We start from the raw sequence: 20,474 nt of genomic DNA on the forward strand, positions 1-20,474 counted from the left end.
GGGGCGAGTGGAGGTGATTCCTATGTATTGTGCCAATGGTTGATACTCAGAAGCTCCTCCCCGGGTGGTAGCCCTTTCCTGCGTTTTCCTCCCGGTCCCTTTCTTCTCGCCCGCCTTTCTTTAGCCCCCTAAAACGTCCATGCTTTCCCGCCCATTGTGTGTGCGAGCGTGCGGCGGCGGTGGTGGTGGTGGGGTTGGGCACCTCTACTTCTGAGGCTGGCATCGGGATGCTGCATCACTCTGCTGTGTTTCTACCCCAGCTCCCCACCCCCCAGAAGGAGGCATGCGCAGTGCGACTCATGCTAGGCAACAGCAGCTTCAGCACCGGAGAGAGGGGCCCCCAGCCAGGGCGCTCTGACGGCACGGGAGCTCTCCGCTAGGGAGGACCGGGGAGGCGCGCGCGCTCCCAGCGGCCCCCCACCCCGCTCCTCGTGCGCGCCGCTGCCTGGGAGGGCCCTCTGGCACGCGCGCGCCCTGGGCACCAGCCGCAGCATCAGAAGCAGCGAGAGCCGCGGAGGCAGCGGCTGCAGACCCCCGTCCCTGGTCCTGGCTGCGGCGGCCGCGGCGCTGCGCGGGGAAGCTCCCGCGGAAGCTCCCGCAGGGCGCGCCGAGGCGGGGAGAGAAGAGGGGAGGGGGCGCCAACCAGCCGGAGCGGACCGAGTGCCCCCGGGGGGCAGCATGCGGGAAGAGCCCGTGTGATCCGCCCGCAGCCTCCCCGCCCTGTGGGTGCAGAGGCGCCCCGCAGCCCGAGCCCGGAGCTCCCGGCGGACAGCAGAGCGGCGCCCCGGAGCTATGAGCCATGAAGCCGCCTGGCACCAGCGCCCTGCGGCAGCCCGCCCCAGGCTGCAGCCTGCTCGCCCCCTCCTCTTCTTCCTTCGGCCCCACCACGACTTCTTTCCCTTCTTGCTGGCAGCAGCCTCCCTCGCTGCTGCACACCCTCTGCCGCCTCCGCCTTCTGCTCCTCCTGCAGCTGCTCTCCGGCTCCTTCTGGTCCCAGCCCTGGGGGGCTGCTGCAGCCAGCGGTGGGTATGGCACTGAGTGCCCTTCGCGTTGCCATCTCGGCGTAGCCCTGCAGAGAAAACCGAAGGGCATGCGGATAGGTGCATCCAGGACACTTAGCGCAGCATCCATCCCTTCTCTGATCTCTTCCCAAGCCTCTCATTCTCAAAATCCATCCCAATCCCATTTACTTTTAAAAACCTATTTCAGTTCTCTTCATTTTCAACCTTTCTCGTTACCCTTGGTGCCGTTGAAAGAGACTTCAGTGTTTCGGTTCCTTTCAGAAAAATATTTGCAACTTAGAGAAGGGAAAACTGGGGGATTAAGAAAAAAAAGACTTCAGTGAAAGAGCAAGTCACTTCTTGTCTTTTGGAATATAAATGTGAATGCATGACAAATAATATTTCTAGTTTAAAGAGGTTATTTCCCCAATTCCCACCTATTTATAGTGCTGTTGGAGTTTGGGTGGATACTTTGGGACTATGGATAATTGTTCTTGTTATATTTTCTAAAAATGTTATTATTATGAATAATAAGTAACGTAACTTTGTTCAACAAAATGAGAGCTGAAAAATAGTTGAAAGAGGAAACCAGGTTTTGGTAGAAAAAAAAAATCAAGGCAGCCCACATCTTTGTTCCTCTTAGGATGGTTTTCTGCAGGCTCAAAGTTAAAAGAATGGCAAATTATTCATTCTGTAAAGAGAGTCAATAACGTTCTCAACACATGAACTCCGTATTCAACTTCTTTTAGTGGCAATCTGAGCTTTCAGACTACATGCAGAATATTTAGAGTTAGAGTTGAGCTTGTGTGTAACTTAGGTGGGTGGTTGGGGGTGGGGATGAGAGTCAGAGCTCTGGTGCATATCCTTAACAAATGAAGAATTATTATTCTCCATCTAGTCCATCTTTATTATTCTGCTTCTCTTCCTCCCCTTTTCCCTATCATAGGTAGAAAGGTTTGGCAGCATTTATGTTATACACATGTGAAATACAGATTAAAGCCAACAGTTCCTTATTGAATGGTATTACTAAATGTCCTGTGAACTATATTACCCAAACCAAATGCATTTACTCACTTTGGTTTATTGTGTTTCCCATATGTTTTCTGATAAAGAAAAATACTTTGATTTTTTTTTTATGAGCAGGATTCTATTTAGTGACCTTGTATTTATTGTGTGTGTGTGTGTGTATGTATGTATGTATGTATGTATGTATGTATGTTTTCCTTCCCGTCCTCAGCTTCATACTGGAATGGAACTGCAAAGGAAACTGCCGGGGTTCTGGCAGATGAAGAAAATGCATTTCAACAGAATGGCAGCAGGCGCAATAATAACAGTTACAGTAATGCAGTGCAGAAAGAAATCACCCTGCCTTCAAGACTGGTATATTATATCAATCAAGATTCCGAGAGCCCTTACCATGTCCTGGATACTAAGGCAAGACACCAGCAAAAACATAACAAGGTAAGGATCCCATGTGTAAAAGCCAATCACTGATAGCAGCCACAAAGGGCATTTCTCTAGAACGAAGTTTTCTGCAAGAATCTGACTTCACCTAATTTATTACACCATTTTTTTTTTTTACTGGATAAGAGTCCATCTCAAAGCAGAGGAAGTGGAGGGAATTAATATGGGAAATATTAGGGAATATTGTTCATGCTCTTCTGAATAAATATGGAAATTGGAGTGTTCTCAGTCTTTTAGGTTTTAACATCTGAACTATGGCCCATGTCTCAAGAAGGTGGTTGCTTAGAGTTGAGTTTGATGACTGCGCTGTGTGTAAAGGAATGTGCACCTAAATTATGCTTTGTTTGTGTAAATATTTTACATACCCAAATACCTTACGAGGTAGAACATGTCCTAAAAACTGATTTTAGCACACAAACATACTCGTAAACATACACAAACATGCAATTGTTTGCAGAAGCTACTTGCTAGCCTTTCTGTTACTCTTTACTTAAAAATTGAATGTTAATCCTCAAATAGCTGAAAAAAAATGTAATATTCATTTCTTCACTAATTGATCAACAGGAAGCAAATTGCTATTAAAAACATTTGGGGGGATATGATAATGAATAGAATCCATTGACTTATATTCAGTAAGAGCCCCAGTTTATTTTAACACTCTAACCTTTTCTGCATTAACTGAGCAGCTGTTAGATTTAGTTTAGACAGTGTTACTAATTAAAATAAAAATCTCTGTGAACCATTCAGAGAATTATAGGAGTATTTGGCATCCAAGCAATAAGGAAATCTTATACCTGTCAAAATACTTTCCATTGAACAAATGATATTTTGGAAGCAAACTCCTTGAGGATAGGGAATTTATGTATTTTTGTATCTTCTCTAGTTACAGTATATGGTGGGTGCTGTTTGATGAATGACTAAATAAATGAAAGTACGTATATGTATGCAAAGGGAAATCCATGTCTCTTTATTTAAAGGGGCAGAAAATGGAGACTTTTAAAATTAAAGATTACGTGTATGATTATATTTCCCTGTTCAATTAAGTTTAACAGCATCTTTCTAGTGCTTAACCAACATTTTCTCTGTGATTCACTTTGTGTATTATTTTTGTAAGTGACCTGAAATATAGGTAAATAATAACAGTCTAGACATTTCCATTTTATAGATAGGGAGGTGAAAAAAAATGAGTTTAGGATCTCTAGAAATAGAGTTTTAAAACTGAGTGAAAGAACCTGGGGAAAAACCCCTGCTTTTTTATACCTCTGCTCTCAAACATGCTTATTTTTCAATGGTTATTAATTAACACTGGAGAAGTTAACTGAGTATAATAATGTGACAGGGGTATTTTTTCATCTCTATAAGCACTTTGAACTCATTTTGGTTTTTAGCTAGGTGTATCTATGGTCACTATTTACAGGCTGTACTAGGTTACCTCCTGAACTCACTTTTCAATTTCATCCTTGTTATTTGGTTTACTTTTCAAATTGTAGTTCTCCATTCTTCTTACTGGAGGAGGTGGTGCTTTTTTAAAGGAATACACATTTCAGTTTTCCTTTGAAAAAACCTCACTAGTCCTATTTTAAGGAATTTTTAATTGGTGAGATTCTCTGTGGTAAACTGCCAGTTCTCAAAGCTAAGGGAAATGTCTAGGAGTCCTCTTGAGTTGAGTATTGGTCTCATAATAAAAGTTTAGTTGAATATTTTTATCATCTAGTACTGGAGGGTGGGATTAACATCTATTTTATATCAAGGTTTTCTTGTATATAGTTGTGTGTGTGTGTGTGTGTGTGTGTGTGTGTGTGTGTGTGTGTGTGATGTAACATTTAAGAACTGCTTGTGGGCCACAGGGACTGGGGTACTGGGATACTCTACCTACTCCCTCTCCCAAAGGAGTCGTTCTGTTTTTGATCTATGTATTTAGTCCAACTGGGTTTAGTCCTAAAGGAATTCAAATAGAGAATTTAGATGAGGTCAGCCTCATGAGAGGGGAACTAGGTTCCCTTTTATCACTGTCTTTGATCATTTAACCCTGCAGTATTCCAAGGACAAATTGCCTAAGGCTTAAGTTTTGACTCATAGATAGAGCCCTTCCAAAACTGGGGGGGTGGAGGGAGTTAAAATGTACTCTTTGTACAATATAAATCAGGTATGGGACAGTTATGTATTTCTTCCACACAATATAAGTGGTAATGGACACAAAAAGACCCAAAATTGCACACTGACATTACTCAAAACAGGATTCAGTAATTTAACTTGTAACTGCTATAATACTCTCTCAGGAGGCGGATACCTGAAACTCATTGGAACATAAGGCAATTTGCAGCACAGCTAATTAGGCATTTTACATTTCATCTCGTCTCTGTATTGTCCAGCTTCCAGTCCATGATGTTGGATAAAATAGTCCAGGCCTGAGTCAATCCTATTGGCAGTAGTCATTCTCTCCAAGAATACTGGAGTAGTTGTTGGAGATACCTCCCCTTACCACTAGTCAGCTCTGACCTTGTGGTACTAAGGGTTTCTGGACCTCTCAGATTCTCAAGGTCATTGTCATACCTCGACACATCCTTCTTCAAATACTTATTTGCATAAGATCATGAAAGAACACACAAGAAAATCACACGATCCAGCCTACGCCCTGGTTTAGGCTCTGCTAGTCTGGATATATGCTTTAGAAGCCATGTGTTCAAAATCTTAATGAAGGTTAATGTAAGTTAGGGAAACCTTCCCTTGATATTGCTTTTGGGAAAGGCCTAGAAATAGCAATTAAATTATTTGTCACTGGGAGGGAAGAGAGAACTTTGAGTAGGGTTGCTCTCTTTTAAATTTCCACTGCATCAGTTCTTATAGCTCATTGGCCAAGGAGGAGGCATCATTAGAGCTGGACCATTGGTAAATCACTCATGACTAGAAGCGGTTCCCCAAATTCCCATATAGTCTCAAGGAAGGACAACATTGAGCATTCTCTATGAGATAGTCCTCATTACAGGGAAATGATTTGACCTGCATTTTAACTAAACTTGTGTAATAGCAAGATGTGGTAATGGGCTCCTTTCATGTTTTTTCCACTGCTGATGGTGTGGAACACTAATATCAAGGGTTGATTGTATTTTATTAGACTGACTCTACTAATTGTTGAGCATATAAAGTTTCTTCATGGAAAAATCACACTATCAGATACTCTAAATTACTTCCCCCTCCCCTCAGGATTTTAATCAGGAAATGCTTTCCAAATCCCCCCCTTCCCAAACCTGGAGAGTATGCCATATATTAACCTACCAGAAAAGACTCACTTTTGCTTTCAGATTTTTTCCTTTCTCCTCTTTCTAAATCAGGAGTGAAGGAGCTATCTTAGACTGAAAGAAAAAGGTTGGCCTCTAATGAAAATGAGAAGTATATTTATCAATAGTGCTTTTAAGTAGAAGTCTTCAGAAAGAAAAAAAATAGAATTTAATCTTGATTTGAAGACTTGTACTATTTGAATTTTGCCTCTTCTTGCCCCACTTTGTTGCCCTCAAGTACCTGCTAAGGAGTACCATGGAAATGCTGATTCACCACACAACTGGTGGATAGCCATATTATGTGATGGGAAGGAGCGGTGTAGGTAATGACACAGGACTTTTCATGCAATTCTTAGAAATTTCATGGAGATTCTTGGTAGATCATAACTGCATTAAAAACAGTATAGGTTAAAATTCTTACTGTTTCTTTTCTATGTGACATTAAAAATAGACTATTCTCCTTGAGGGCAATGACTGTTTCCTTTTTTAAAAAAATACCCTTAGTGGCCAGTGCAGTGCCTGACATGAAGAAGGTGCTTAATCAGCGATTATTGATTACTGAGGTGACTGTCCAGAATAAACAGCGTATATTCCATTTTTTTCAGATAACCTTAGAATTTTCCTTTTACAAAGTGTGTTTAATTGCTATTTGATATCTCAGTAGATATGGTTTTGTTTTTTTTTTGAGACTCACCTGAATTGTAGTGATCTGTTCACAGTCAATTTCATGTTGTGGTACTTTAGGTGTCCTCTCCTTCCCCTACCCCTTCTTTTTTCCCTTTCTTCCTTTCTCATACAACCATGTTAGGATAGGATTAAAAATACTGTGATCTCTGATGGCAAAATCTAATTCTGCTCTGTTTTCAGGGTTTAATTTGCTATTCTATAGGAACTTTTAACATCCAAAAGGAAGGTTATTACCACTCACTAAACATTTTGTTAGCATTTAACATCACATTGTTAGGTATATTATGAAATTATTGGCTGTCCTTTAAATCTTGTCATGAGGAGGGGTTAGCATTTTACGTGTGGTATTGCAGTGGGGCTAGAGAGAAGAATGTAATCAGAGTTTTGAGAAGTTAAGTAAACTTTTCTTTACTTCTTTCCTGAAATATCCCTATTTTGTGTAATAATAATCTTTCAGGGCTCTGTTCTCTGCTCAGTGACTTTAAGTGGCAGTGGGTTAATTAGTTAAACAAACACAGACTAAGTTGTAGAGGAGGAGTCGATCTGCACTGGAAGAGAGAATTCCTTCAGTGAACTTCGCATTATCCCTTCTAGGCCCTTCTAGGTTATATCCTGTATTAACCCTTCAGAGGCCTTCATTTCCTTCAACCCCTTAAGACACTTCCGTTTTATGGTTCTATCACTTAACCTTTCAAATACACCAGGTTGATACCTATTCAAGGGAGCTTACATTCAAGGGAGCTTTTCCCCTTTGCAGCTGAAAATGTTCTCTTCCTTACTGAATTTTCTTAGTGTACTTTGTCTAGATTGCCCCCATCACCTTTTCCCTTGTCTTATACTTATTTATAATCATGTCATATCCATTCCTTGGTTGCATGTAAGCTTCTTAAGAGCAGAGACTGTGACATTAAAACAAAAACTAAAAATCAAAACCTTTGTATCCTTAGTACAGTGCCTAGTATAGAGTGGTCCAGAGTATTGAATTGAATCTAGATGAAACTGACTTCTCCTTGAAGGCTTGCAGAGGCTTAGAAAATCTAATCTGTGAATTTCCTCTTCTATAATATTCCTGCCTGGTCATCCAGCTTTTGATTGAATATTTCCATCCAGCAGAACTCACTGCCTCATGAAACTGCTTATTCTATTTTTAGAAAGCTTGAACTGTTAGGGAATTTTCTCTTGTGTTGAGCCAAAATCTGCCTCCTTTAATAAAAGGAAGGACTTTTAGATTTTATTTTTAATCCTTAAATTTTTTTTATCTGGACCTTTTATTTCAAGTTTAGGGAACTCCTAGAGAGGGATTCCCTCTCTACCCATGTGGTTTTGAACCTTCTCTGCCATTTACTGTCTTGAAGAGTTAAAGTAGCCTGATGCATTAAAAGGTTAAATAATCGAATCATTAAATGAAGGGACCTTAAGAGGTTATCAAATCTAACTCTAATTTTACAGATAAGGAATCTCAGGACCATAAGAGAAATGTGATTTTCCTATAGTTCTCAGACAGAGTTGTTCTTCATTCTCAGATATCATTAGTTTTTAGTTTTCTGTCTCTGCCATCTGTGTGTAGGCATAGTGGAAGAGACCAACTTATGAATGACAGTCTTTTTCTTGTTACATTCATGGAAAGACTAGACTTGGATTTACTTTGAAGAGCCTAATGATGTTGGCTGTGCTGCATAGGATCATCTATTCTGAGAGAAGAAAGAGACCTTAGAGGTCATCTAGTCAAACACTTTTATTATACAGATGAAGAAACTGAAGCTCAGAGGTAATAAATGACATGCCCAGGGTAACATGGTTAGGAAATAGTAGAACCCAGAATCACAGCCAAGGTCCCTGATACTGAATCTAACATTCTTTTCATGGGCCTACACTTCCAAAAGGAAGGCTTTTGTTTTGAAAGAGCTGTCATATTTATTACTTCAAGTTAGCTTGGGTTGAGTGGCACTATTGTTTCTCAATGGTCCATTGGTATGTTGTACCATTGAAAGTCATATGTCAGTGTCATTAGAGAGTGTCTCCCCCGCCAACATTTTATTTTTTCAATTACATATAAAAAATGTCAACATTCGTTTTATAAATCTTAAATTCCAAATTCTCTCCCTCCCTCTGCTTCTCCCTTATTGAGAAGGCAAGCAATTTGATTTAGGTTATACATGTGCACTCATGCAAAACACATTTCCATATTCGTCATGTTGTGAAATGTGAAAGAAAACACAGACAAGAAAAAAACCTCAAGAAAAATAAAGAAAGTAAAGAATAGTATGTTTTGATCTGCATTCAGACTTCATTGGTTCTTTCTCTGGAGGTGGATAGCATTTTTAAAAATCATAAGTCCTTCTGAATTGTCTTAAATCATTGTGTTGCCAAGAATAGCTAAGTCATTCCTAACAGAGCATTGTACAGTATTGCTGTTACTATGTACCGTGTTCTACTGGTTCTCCTTACTTCACTTTGTATCAGTTCATGTAAGTTTTTCCAGGTTTTTTTTGAAAGCATACAGCTTATCTTATAACACAATAGTATTCCATCGCAATCATATACCGCAGTTTGTTCAGCCATTCCGCAATTGATGAGCATCCCCTCAATTTCCAATTCTTTGTCCCCACAAAAAGAGCTGCTAGAAATATTTTTGTACATATGGATCCTTTTCACTTTTTAAAAAAAAATCTCTTTGGGATATAGGTCTAGTATATATATATGTATATATATACATACACATGCACGCTCACCCACACACATCCACACACACACCCACACACACACACACCCACACACCCACACACACACACACACAGAGCTATTGCCAGATCCAAGGGTATGCATAGATTTCTAGCCTTTAGGGCATAGTTCCAAATTGCTCTCTGCAATGGTTGGATCAGTTCACAACTGGAGAATGTCTTCTGTCTTTTCTGCTTGTGGTTGCCCCATACTAACTTAGCATACAGCAGCTAGTTTGGTGGACTGTTGTCATCTATTCTTTGAAAATAATAGGCCAGATGTGTAGAGGTAAAGGATAAGCAATTCATCAAATATGACTCTGAGGATTTTTTCTTAGGTCCGTGGCATAATCGTATTTCTCAGAGTGATGAGTATGTTAGACATAGAGGAGGGAAGACCTTCCTTCCTATTTCTCTGTTTCCATTAATGACATCACCATCTCCCCAGTTACTCGCCTTAAAGCTTTGGAGTTATTTTTGACCCTCCTTCTCTCCTTCATCCACTATATCTCCTTAGTGAGCATGTTATGTCGTTTCTTCAAAATATTTTGGCATTTATCCCTTCTCCTTTTCCACTGCCACTGTTTGTTCAAGGCTCTTATCACCCTCTTGTTGGAATCACTGCAGCAGTCTTCTCATTGATCTCGCTGATTCCCATCTCTTCTCTCTTCAGCTCATCATATGCAGTATTTACATAAATCCCTCTTTTCTGTGACATGCTCCTCTTCCCCACATTACTAAAAATCTCCAGTGTGTAGAGGAATAGGCAGAGACTCCTTTAGCTTGGCATAAGTATTTACTGAAAGAATGAGGGAATATGACTCATTCTAAATACTAGCTGGCCGTCGTCTTTTGGACAATGTCCATTCATATATTTGGTCGTTGAGTTCTCCTTCAGTCTTCTCCCAGACTAAATTATCTCAAAGAGTTCTTTCAATGCCAATAGGTCATTTTGTGGGGATGATTCTATTCATGTATATCTAGCCTAGAAGGGTAGTTGTAGAAAATAGTTTTAAGATAAATGACAAGAACCTTGCCTTGTCTCTTAATAGTATTTTTTCTTAGACTGGTGAATAAAGTTCAATTTTGAAGATTGTATATTTTAAAGGATTCTGCAGCATCTCCTTTCAAGAACTGAGTTTTTGCCAATGAAACTATTTTTCACCGTTATCTGAAGAATGAGTATCATGGGGACTTACCATTTACACTGAGAAAGAGATCCTGCTTAAGCCTCTGAAAGATCATTGTAAGTTGAATTGTATGTGGTAGCCTTTTCCTTGTGTTTAAGTTCATCACCATTGTTATTCAGATTTTCCATTGGTAATTCTTGCAAAACTGGCAGATCTGCTCATTGTTGCACTTTACTCAGTCCTCTGAGAGGTTAGAAATTGTCTTATTCTTTCACCGTGTGACAAGATGAGATGAAGGTTCCCCATATCATGATTAAAAAAAGTGCATGTTGCTATGTACATAAAGTAGAAGGGCATTATGATTTGGCTGTGAGACTACCCAAATTTGAGGTATAACAAGTTGCTTTATAATCAAGTTTATTTGAATGCATATTCGGTAAAGAGTAAATGTTGTTGATTTCTTTATGACAGGTTAATAGCTCAAGAGTTCTGTTTTTTAGTTATCTTCTGAAAGATAATCATTCATTATCATAATAATGTGTTTTACTTGGATGACGAGGCTTAATACGTGAACTATTGATTAAGCCTGGTCCTTCTAGAGAAGGCAAAATTCAGAAATTAAAAAAATTATTATGAACTTAAGACAGATACTAAGGAGAGAATATTTAAATTTATATGGATTATTAGCATTACTAGAAATGTGAACATTGAATTTGCCACCTAGTCTTCACAATTTAGTCAGACTTTAGCTCAGCTGTATTCATAGCTTTTTTATAGTTAAATATTTGGGTCATAGAATTTAGAGCTAGAAGGACCTTGAAAGATTATTTAATCCAAACTATTTATTTTATAGATGAAGAAAATGATGCCTAGAGAGGATAAATACTAGCTTCTCTTTGTTTCAGGAGGTTGTAGAGCTGAGATCTGAACCCAGTTTCTTTGATGCTAAATCTAGCACTTTAGACCAGTGGTGTCAAACTCAACTGAGGTCAGCATATTGACTCTGAAAACCACAAATTAACATTATCTATGTTGTATTGTATTTTTATTTATTTTATTAAGCATTTCCTAATTACGTGTTAATCTGATTCAGGCCATACTCTTTTGATATCTCTGTTCTACACTCTACTACATTCTGCCCTGGGATTGTGTGCTTTATGAATTTTCTACATCAAAGTTTTAATAATAAATTGACATGATATTAGCAATGTATGTGAAGCTACAGCAAGACTTCTTAACCTGGAGTCTGTGAACTTGATATTTAAAAAAATTTCTTTAATAACTGTATTTCAATATGACTGGCTTCCTTTGTAATCGTATGTATTTTACATCATATATAGCCTCTGGAGGAGATAATTAACAGAAGGAAGGCACTAGAATTAAGAGAAAAAGACTTCCAGAAGAAGGTGGGTTTTTAGTTGGGACTTGATTGGATCCAGGGAAGCCAGAATCAGAGATGAGGAGGGAGAGAGAACATTTCAGGTGTGGGGGATAGTCAGAGAAAAATGTCTGGGGCCAAGAGATGGGGAGATATATTTGTCTCAAAGGACTGATAATGCTAGCCGTAATGGCATTGCCTCAATGGCCACCCAAGAATGGTTAAGAGGGGGGACAGATCAGAATAACAATTAGAGGCAGCAAGTGCTACTTGTTTATGTGGAAACTGAATAAGAGTGGCCCTTGGGGGTGACTTTGGCTGCCTGACCTTTCCCTCTTTGGTTAGTGGCTCTTTCCAACTGGAGCTCAGTATAGCTTCCCTGGTCATTTTAGAGCAGTGGAGGAAAGTGCTACTGGATTTATTTGGGCAGTGTGAGTTGGTCTAAATGATTTAGGCCTGCACCTTTTTAATTGATCAAATGAAGAAGGACTTCATCATTGAGGAAACTAGGGTGGGCTGTGCTTAATTGGCCAGTACCTTTAATGGAGGAAAGTCTGGGGAACTATCAGCATTTCAAGGCTGAGTTCCTGGTGATTTTTTTGTATACATGAAGAGAAGGAAGGGACACTTCAATGTTAATGCTGGGATTAAGGCAGTGTACTTGGCTGTTAATTGAATATATTAATGAGTTTCCTCAGCTGCAAGCTATTTTAAGCTGGGAGGAGGCAGTGCTGATGGAGATTTTTAGAAGGGGATTAAAAGATCATTTTAGGGATTGGTTAGTAGGACACACGGGACCTCAGGATTTAGCAGGGATAATGAAACTGACAGACTAGATGATTGGAGGAACAAAAGGGGAGGTCAAAGTTTCGATAAAAATCAGAATACAGGCAGAGAAAGAGTGGAAGGACTTTGGAGCCAAACCAAGTTAGAGGCTCTAGTTATATGGGCTGCAGGTGTGTTGGACCCAACACAGACCTTGTTTTAGGTGTTGCAGGCTTTACTTCCCCTGCTAAGTATAGCAGGAATAACCCAGAGAGGTGGGAGGAACCAGGAAAGGCAGGGAAACTAACATAGCCAGGAATTCTTGCCTTTGAGCAGAGAGTCTGCGATAAATTGAGAAGGAAGATTTGGGTGGGCAGGAAGCTACACCTGGACTGATCTGTGACGTTTATTGTATAGGTAGAGATGTTTTTCTCCCACAGGAAAAAGTGCCTAGGAAGGACAGAGAAAGTAAAACATAATTCTGATCAATTTTGAGGCATTAACACATTATAACCCTGACCTTGGTTAGAAAATGGGAACCACCTCATTGCCAAAAGATGATTCCTGAGTAGGGTTGTGGAAGGCAGACCTCTGAGGAAGTTTTTTCCTTTCACTTCACTTATAGGCAGCACAGAAAATTCTGTGGATAATTGCTATGAAAACAATTAAGAAGGTGTTTGGGTTATCATACTTATGATAACCCAATCCTCATCTTGAATGTGAAATGAATCTGTGTAGTTTCCTTACATAAGAAACATTGTAAACCCTCTTAAGTGCCTCAGGAACCACTCTTAGTCAGGAACACACATACTTTCAGCTTGTTCTTGTAAGATATATTTAGTTAAAGGGACAGCGGGGCATAGTGATAGAGTGCCAGGAAGACTTGGGTTCAGATTCTGTCTGACACTAATTATGTGACTTTGGACAAGGCTTCCTGGGCCTCAGTTCTCTTATCCATAAAATGTGGATAACGATACTTTAAAGGACTGTTAGTGAAGCTCAAATGAGATAATGTATGCAAAATCCTTTGCAAACTTTGAAGTGCTATATAAATGTCAGTTATTAAGGAGGTAAGTGGACCTGCTACTATCCCAAAAGGATTATGATTGCCCAGTTAATTACTTTTCTTCCTGGAACATCATTCCCCAATTTATACCCTAAATGACTAGGAAAGAAGAACTATTAGGATATATGGAAAATGTGAATTTGAGGTTTATTTGAATATCTTTTAAGTCTAAACATGAGTGGCCCTGTTTTTTGTCCCTAAGGAAGGGGTGCTTGTTCCTCCATTGTCTCAGAGGTTCTGTGAAACATTAGTGAATAACAACTATCTGATACCCTTATTTCAGACATCCTGGGAAAGGCACAGGGGCCCTCCATTTATCCTAAACCTTTTTTGGAGAGAGAGAGGGGAACTTTTTAGTTTGTGAAAGGTAGGACTGGGAGTAGAAGGCAGCTTCCATTATGTCGGTCAGGTTATTATTCCTCTTAGGTCAGCTGATCCCCCAGCAACATTTCAGCATTTGAATTCATGCTGTTTTCACTGTCCTTCAGCACTAATTTCCTTTTGTTTCTCTTGATGATATTTTGATATATTATCAAGCACATTGTCTCTTGCATAAGGGAAGTATTAATCCATCTAGGGAACCATGACTTGTATGATAAATATCTCTTCCTCAGCCTCTGGAAATGTCTTTGGGATTTATTTTTGAATCCAATGGACTTTCCGTGAATCTGTTCTAGGAGGTTCTAAGAGACTGGGTGGAATTTTCCCAGAATGAAAGCTTTTTAGTGTTTTCTTTGAACTGCAAATTTATATCGAAGGTATTTTTGTTTTTATGGTGGTGCTTCCCATTTTCCGAATTCCCAATCTGAATTTTAAGAAAAAGGGATTAGATTTAATTGGGGGGCTAGAGTAAGAAGTGGTTTTGAAGAAAGTATTTGTGATAATTGCACTTTCACAGCACCCCACAACTCTAAGGGCACACATATCTATGAAAGTGTGTATATATGTATGCGTACATGTGTGTATATGTAGAAAGATAGAGATGGATAGGTGATAGATATACATTTAAGATATGAAAGCTTAAAGCTTCATGAGGGCTTTCAGGTTATATGTTATATTACACATATAACTTATGAATTATATATCCACAAAGGGTATTCCAAAAGTCCTTGTGCAGCTTTAATCTTTCATATCTTAAATGCATATCTAGTATGTATTCTGTTATGTATGTATGATACCATAATATGCTATATCTGTCACCTATCCATCTATACTATTGTCTGTCTCTTTCTCTGTCTCCTCATCTATCAAAATATATGGAGCCAAAATAGCAAAGGAAGATGAGAATTTCAACTTTGAACTGCTTCTCACTGGCTTTGACTGTTTAATACCTGTTAACTTTACTATCATAATGTATAAAAAGTAATTGGTACTTATAACAATGGGACTAGATGGTGGGAGAGCGAGTAGTAGACATTGTTTGGAGGAAGCCTGACCCACCCCAGACAGGTTTCACTGACCATGAAAACTGAGTGTGTTTTTACTTTTTAAAAATACATTTTAATGTGTAGCTCTTATTTTATATCGCCAAAATGTCTCCAAGTATTTCTTCCACTTTTTCTTCCTAGAGGAAAAATATAAATTTTTTTATATAAATTTTTTTAAGATAAAAAGAGTAAAGAAGAAGAATAATCAGCAAAACTGATTATTAACTCAAAGAAATCTGAAAATATATGCAATGTTCTTTACTTATGGCCCTACTAACTTAGCAAAGGGGCGGCATAGGGGTGACTTCACATAGAAGTGTGTATCTTGTCTAGATAGTATACATAGTGAGTGATTGTTTGCAAATTTTTTTCTTCTGGGTAATTTATGTATTGAGAATCAAGGATATTCTAGTAGATGCATTGTCCTCTAGCAAGAGGAACCTGTTGAAGAGCGAAAGACAGAACTGAGGCTTATGCTTGTAATGAGTGTTTGTCCTACAGAGTCAGAGAAAGCTGGGTCTATAATCTTTCAGCAAGCAAGGAATGGTAGGTACCCCTCTAAAGCTGAGAGGAAGTCGTTAATGCAAATCATGAGACCCTTATCAGTGAAATGCCTCGGGGAGATTGCTGGTGAGTGGATTGGGCATATGGTATCTGGCATTAAATGAAGAGTGTGCATGCAGTAGGTTCCTAATTAGCAGAAAGGTGTTGGAGAAAGTCAGAGGAAGTCAGGGTGGAAGAGTGAATGGGGGAGCAGGATATAGTAGCAGTTTTCGAGTATTTGAAAGGTTGTGACACAGAAGAGGAATTAAACTTTTTGGCTCAAAATGAATCAATGGGTAGAAGTTTTCTCATCTGTGAAATGGGAAGGTGTTGGGGAGAGGATAGATGTAGATGGCCTCTGGAGTCCTTTTTAATTCCAAGTCATTAATCCTGAGATCCTAAGTTGCAGAAAGGCAGATTTAAGCTTGATATTAGGAAAAATAACTTCCTAGAAATTAGAGCTGCTCAAGAGTAGAATGAATTGTCTCAAGATGTAGTGTTCGCTCTCAATAAAAGTAGGACTTCAAGGGAATGCTGGGTGGCTACTTGTCTGGGATGTTGTATGTAGGCAGGATTCTTTTTCAGATGGAATCTGAACAATTTTTATTACTGTGAATCCTTTCTTGGTGACCCTATGTCCAAAATTGTCTTTTGTATCCCAAACAATAAGAAAAAATTAAAGTATATGAAAACTGTGTTTGCCATATACAACCCTTTAATTGATGTCTTTTATGAAATGGATAAATTTTTTGAAATTTACCAGATTCTTTTTTATTGGGGTCCTTAATGGCCATTTCTAATTTAAGATGGTTGATGGATTTAGTCATACATGCTGCTGAAGAAATTGTCTACTTTTCCTCGTTTCCTTTTCTATGTAGGTAAGATAGAGGGGCAGCTAGGTGGTGCAGTGGATAGAGTACACGTGCAGGAGTCAGGAGGACCTGAGTTCAAATCTCTTCTCAGACACTTGACACTCACTAGCTGTGTGACCTTGGACAAGTCACTTAACCCCAATTGCCTCATCCTGGGTCATCCTGATGAATATCTGGTCACTGGATTCAGATGGCTGTGGAGGAGAAGTGAGGCTGGTGACCTGCACAGCCCTCCCTTACTAAAAAAAAGTCAAGGGCAAGTCATGTCATCATTTCTCTGATGGCATGGTCTTCTTCAGCAATGAAAGATGAACATAAACACATGAGGTAAGATAGAGTTTAGAGGAAAAGTACTTTCTATGTTAATTATGTTTAAATATTTAAAGATAGTTATTTAGCTAAGTTAGTGTTTAACTAAACTTTTTCAAACAAGGCCAAGATCTAATGCTATTTCGAGATTTTGAAATTAAACAAAAATACTTCAGAATTGTATTTAATGCCTTCTTTTCTGTGTCAGTTTACTCATAGGATTCTGTGAGCCTGGATTCTGTCTGCCCTCAAGTTACATTTTATAACACAGCCACAAATGTATTGTAACAAGGCAGATTTAATATATGTATGTATGTATATATATACACACATATGTATATATGTATGTATATGTTTGTGTACATATCTATCTATCTAATCTGTCTGTCTGTCTATCTGTCTATCTCTATACTTATGACTATGTCTCAATTTTTTTTCCTTGGATTGAAATGTACTAGAATTCAATGTGACATTAAAATGCAAATTTTCCTAGAAAAAACAACTTAAAAAATTTAATTGTTACCTGGGACTTTGTTGCGGACAGCGTCAGGGGTTTGGAGTTTATGGTACAACTTTCTGGATAGACTTTCAGACAAGATCAGGTCATTTTTTTCTCCTAGGATTTTACCACCCGTAAGCTAACAGTCAATTAGAAAGAGTTAGCTAAACAAGTTCTTGAATTACCAGACTTTCTATTTATTGCCCTTATGTGACTGAGAGCACAATATTTGCCCATGGTCAATTGGGTAGCAGTAGTAAAACATACTTGATGCTTAGGCAATCTATTCCTGGTTGCATCTGGGATTATCTGGTGTTTCTTCCTGGTAGATCTTTTGTAGACAGAGTAAGTGCTTTTCTTGGCAGCATGATTACACTATATATAAAGTGACTATGGGTGATGCAGCAAATTCTAACTGGATTATGGGAGAAGGCTTGACAACTGAGGATGAAGAACAGGGTGGTTGTTCACTTGTTGGAGCCTGGAGACCAGGTCTGGTTAGACAGTATGTGATTACTGTATTATTTAAAAATCACTCAAACCAAAACATAATGAGGAAAGTAAATCATATAAAGCATTTCAATGCCACACAGGAAGACTACTTCATGCAGTGGGAAGTATATTGAATTTGAAGTTAGTGGATATGGATTCAGATCCTGGTTTTTCTGCTTATTACCCATGTGACTTTGGGCAGACACCTCAAGTTTTTGGACATGCCCCCCTCTATAAAATAAGGGAATTAGGCTAGATTATGTTGAAGTTCCTTGCCTGCTCTAAATCTCATGTTCTGATGAATAACTTGAAATATCTGCTCCATTAACTACATACTTTTTTGGTGGACAGATAATACTTTGTTTCTGGGTTTTAATTCTGATTCATAAGATTATGTTATATATACTGTCCCTTTTCTGTTAAGTACTGTAAGTCCTTTTTTTCTTATAGTGGACAGTTGTTACATTCTGGAAACTGGGATTAATTCATTCAATATGATTTCTGCTTAAGAATCCTTTAAAAAAATTGTCTCCACTTCATTTTAGCCCTCTTTCTCTGATAATTCCTTCCATCTTCCAGTACTTATAGAAAACTCTCTTATGCTCTTCAGAACACCCTCAAACACAATGATGCTGGAAGGAGAATTGATTTCGTAGCTCCACTTTCCCTTTATCAGTCAGTCAATAAGTATTTATTAACAACCTACTACGTGCCAGGTGTCATGCTAAGTGCTGGGGATACCATGAAAGGCAAAAGACAGTTCCTGCTCTCCAAGGAGCTCATAGTCTGATGAATCTAATTGTTACCATCTTCCAGCAACTTTTCCTTCTTTAAGATTTAATCTATTCACATTTATTACCCAATCCAGATCTCAGTCACTGTTGTCTGCTGATCCCCAGGTGTGCCCTCTTTTCTTAAGAAGTTTAATATCTGACTCCCACTTTTCCTCTCCTCCCCAAATCTTGCTCCTGTACTTGTGGACTTCAATATCCATGTTAATGTTCCCCTCAAACACTCTTATCTCCTAGTTCTTCAGTTGCCTCAGCTCCCACCATTTATTCCTCAACTCTACCTCAGCTGTGTATAGTGATGGTCACACTCTTGATCTCATCATCACCCATAAGTTTTCTACTTCCATGAACAAAACTCTGAAATTCTTTTATCTAATGATGATCCCTTATCATTCCATCTATCCCTATGCCTTATTCCTCTTAAATGTATTCTTTGTTCTTCTACCTTTCAGCACTTTTTAGGCCATTGCTCTGATTTTCCTCTCTTCCTAATCTTAGTTCCATAAATAACCAATTCAAATTGACACTGTCCTTTAGAATCTCTTGACCCTTTGTTCTCTTACGACGTGTGCATTGTCAGCCTCACCCTTGTATCATTCCCTTGTACCAATCTTCACACATGCTCCTGAACAAAGCTAGAGAAAGTCATTCAACTGCCTTGGCTGAGTCCATTACAAACTTGTTATCCAATATCAACTGGGACCTCACTGCAGCAAGACTTTTTACCTTTCCCTAATTGATTTTTCCTCCCAGTTCCCACAGAATCTTTTCAAACCTCCCTCTCTCCTTAAAACTCCTATGTCTCTCCTACTTCTCCCATCTGCTCCTCCCCAGAACCTTGTTTCATACTTTACTAATGTAGTCCAAGCATAGCCTTAAACCCACCAATCAGGCATTGTAGCCGACAGGAGCAGTCACAAACATGGTGCACATACTCCATTTCATTAAGTTTACTCCATCTGTGTGGTCACATCCTCTGATTGGTTGGTTCTTCCCAGAACCTCCATTTCAAGGAAAATGTTCAAGTCAGCCACATCTTCATTCCTCTCTGACCTCTACTTCTAACTCTTTGAACTTTCTCATGGCCCAGCGTGGGTCCGTTTCCCCAGCTCCTTACTCTTTAGTCATTTTATGCATTCTCTGGACCTGTTAGAATGTAAGCTCCTTGAGGGAAGAGACATCTTTCTTTTTTGTTTGTGTTTGAATTCTTCGTGCTTAAAATAGTGCCTGGCACATAGCAGATACTTAAATGTTTATTAACTGATTAGAACCAAGGCTTCCTGATTCTTTTTTCAATAAGAATTTCCTCAACCTCCACATTCTAATGTCAAACTTTTCACCTTTTCGAGAGGATGTTGACTGTTACTATTGTATTATCATTATCATTTTGCTCTTTATGAAGGTATCACCTTTGTCTTTTCTTGCACATAAATATGGATGATTCTACTAGCATACTACTCCTTTTAAATAAACAGTGGCTTCCTATCTCATAGGTTGTTATAAGGATAGTATTTTATAAACCTTAAAATATTTACTTAATAACACTTACTAGCAGTGTGACCCTGGGCAAGTCAATTAACCCCAGTTGCCTCTCCCCCCAAAATTTACTAAGTGTGAATTGATATTATTAATAGCGTTATTTTGGTATTGACCAGAAGGAAGATCACCAAAGCTGGATCTCTTCAGAAACAATGTATTTCTCTATTTTTATTGACTTATTATCATATTAAAGTTGCATCCAGTTTTTCACAAAATCTTAGAACTGAAGGGATTTTAGAGATATGTATTTAAAACCCTTCACTTTATGTATTACCAAGTATCTCCAGAGAGTCAAATGATTTTCCCAAGGCCATGCATCTAAGCCAGGACTCAAGCTCAATTCTTTTAGCTCCTAGTCCAATTTTCCTACTATACCACTTGACGAAGGTGTTGGAGGCATCTGTGTTCCTTTGCTATTCATATTTTGGGCTCTAACTTTCAGCTATTTTTAATCTTATTTGTGCAAATTTCCTTTAACTTTTTAAAGCTTCCTTCTATTACAACCTTTTCCTT

The 20,474-nt window shown here is 38.8% G+C and overlaps 1 protein-coding gene across 3 annotated transcripts in view; it reads left to right on the forward strand.

The window, feature by feature from the left end:
* The first annotated feature begins 514 nt into the window (after nucleotides 1-514).
* Nucleotides 515-20,474, forward strand: part of ADAM23 (ADAM metallopeptidase domain 23) — a 251,703-nt gene continuing 231,743 nt past the window's right edge. For 2 of the 3 annotated variants that reach the window (XM_072617376.1, XM_072617378.1), the window contains exons 1-2: nucleotides 515-1,022; nucleotides 2,239-2,462. In XM_072617376.1, coding sequence (XP_072473477.1) covers nucleotides 800-1,022; nucleotides 2,239-2,462 — 447 coding nt within the window. In that variant the 5' untranslated portion in view covers nucleotides 515-799. The remainder of the gene's footprint in view (nucleotides 1,023-2,238; nucleotides 2,463-20,474) is intronic. The other variant, XM_072617377.1, reaches the window with a different exon arrangement.

Source organism: Notamacropus eugenii, chromosome 6 (genome assembly GCF_028372415.1).
Source record: "Notamacropus eugenii isolate mMacEug1 chromosome 6, mMacEug1.pri_v2, whole genome shotgun sequence".
NCBI classification, from domain to species: Eukaryota; Metazoa; Chordata; class Mammalia; order Diprotodontia; family Macropodidae; genus Notamacropus; species Notamacropus eugenii.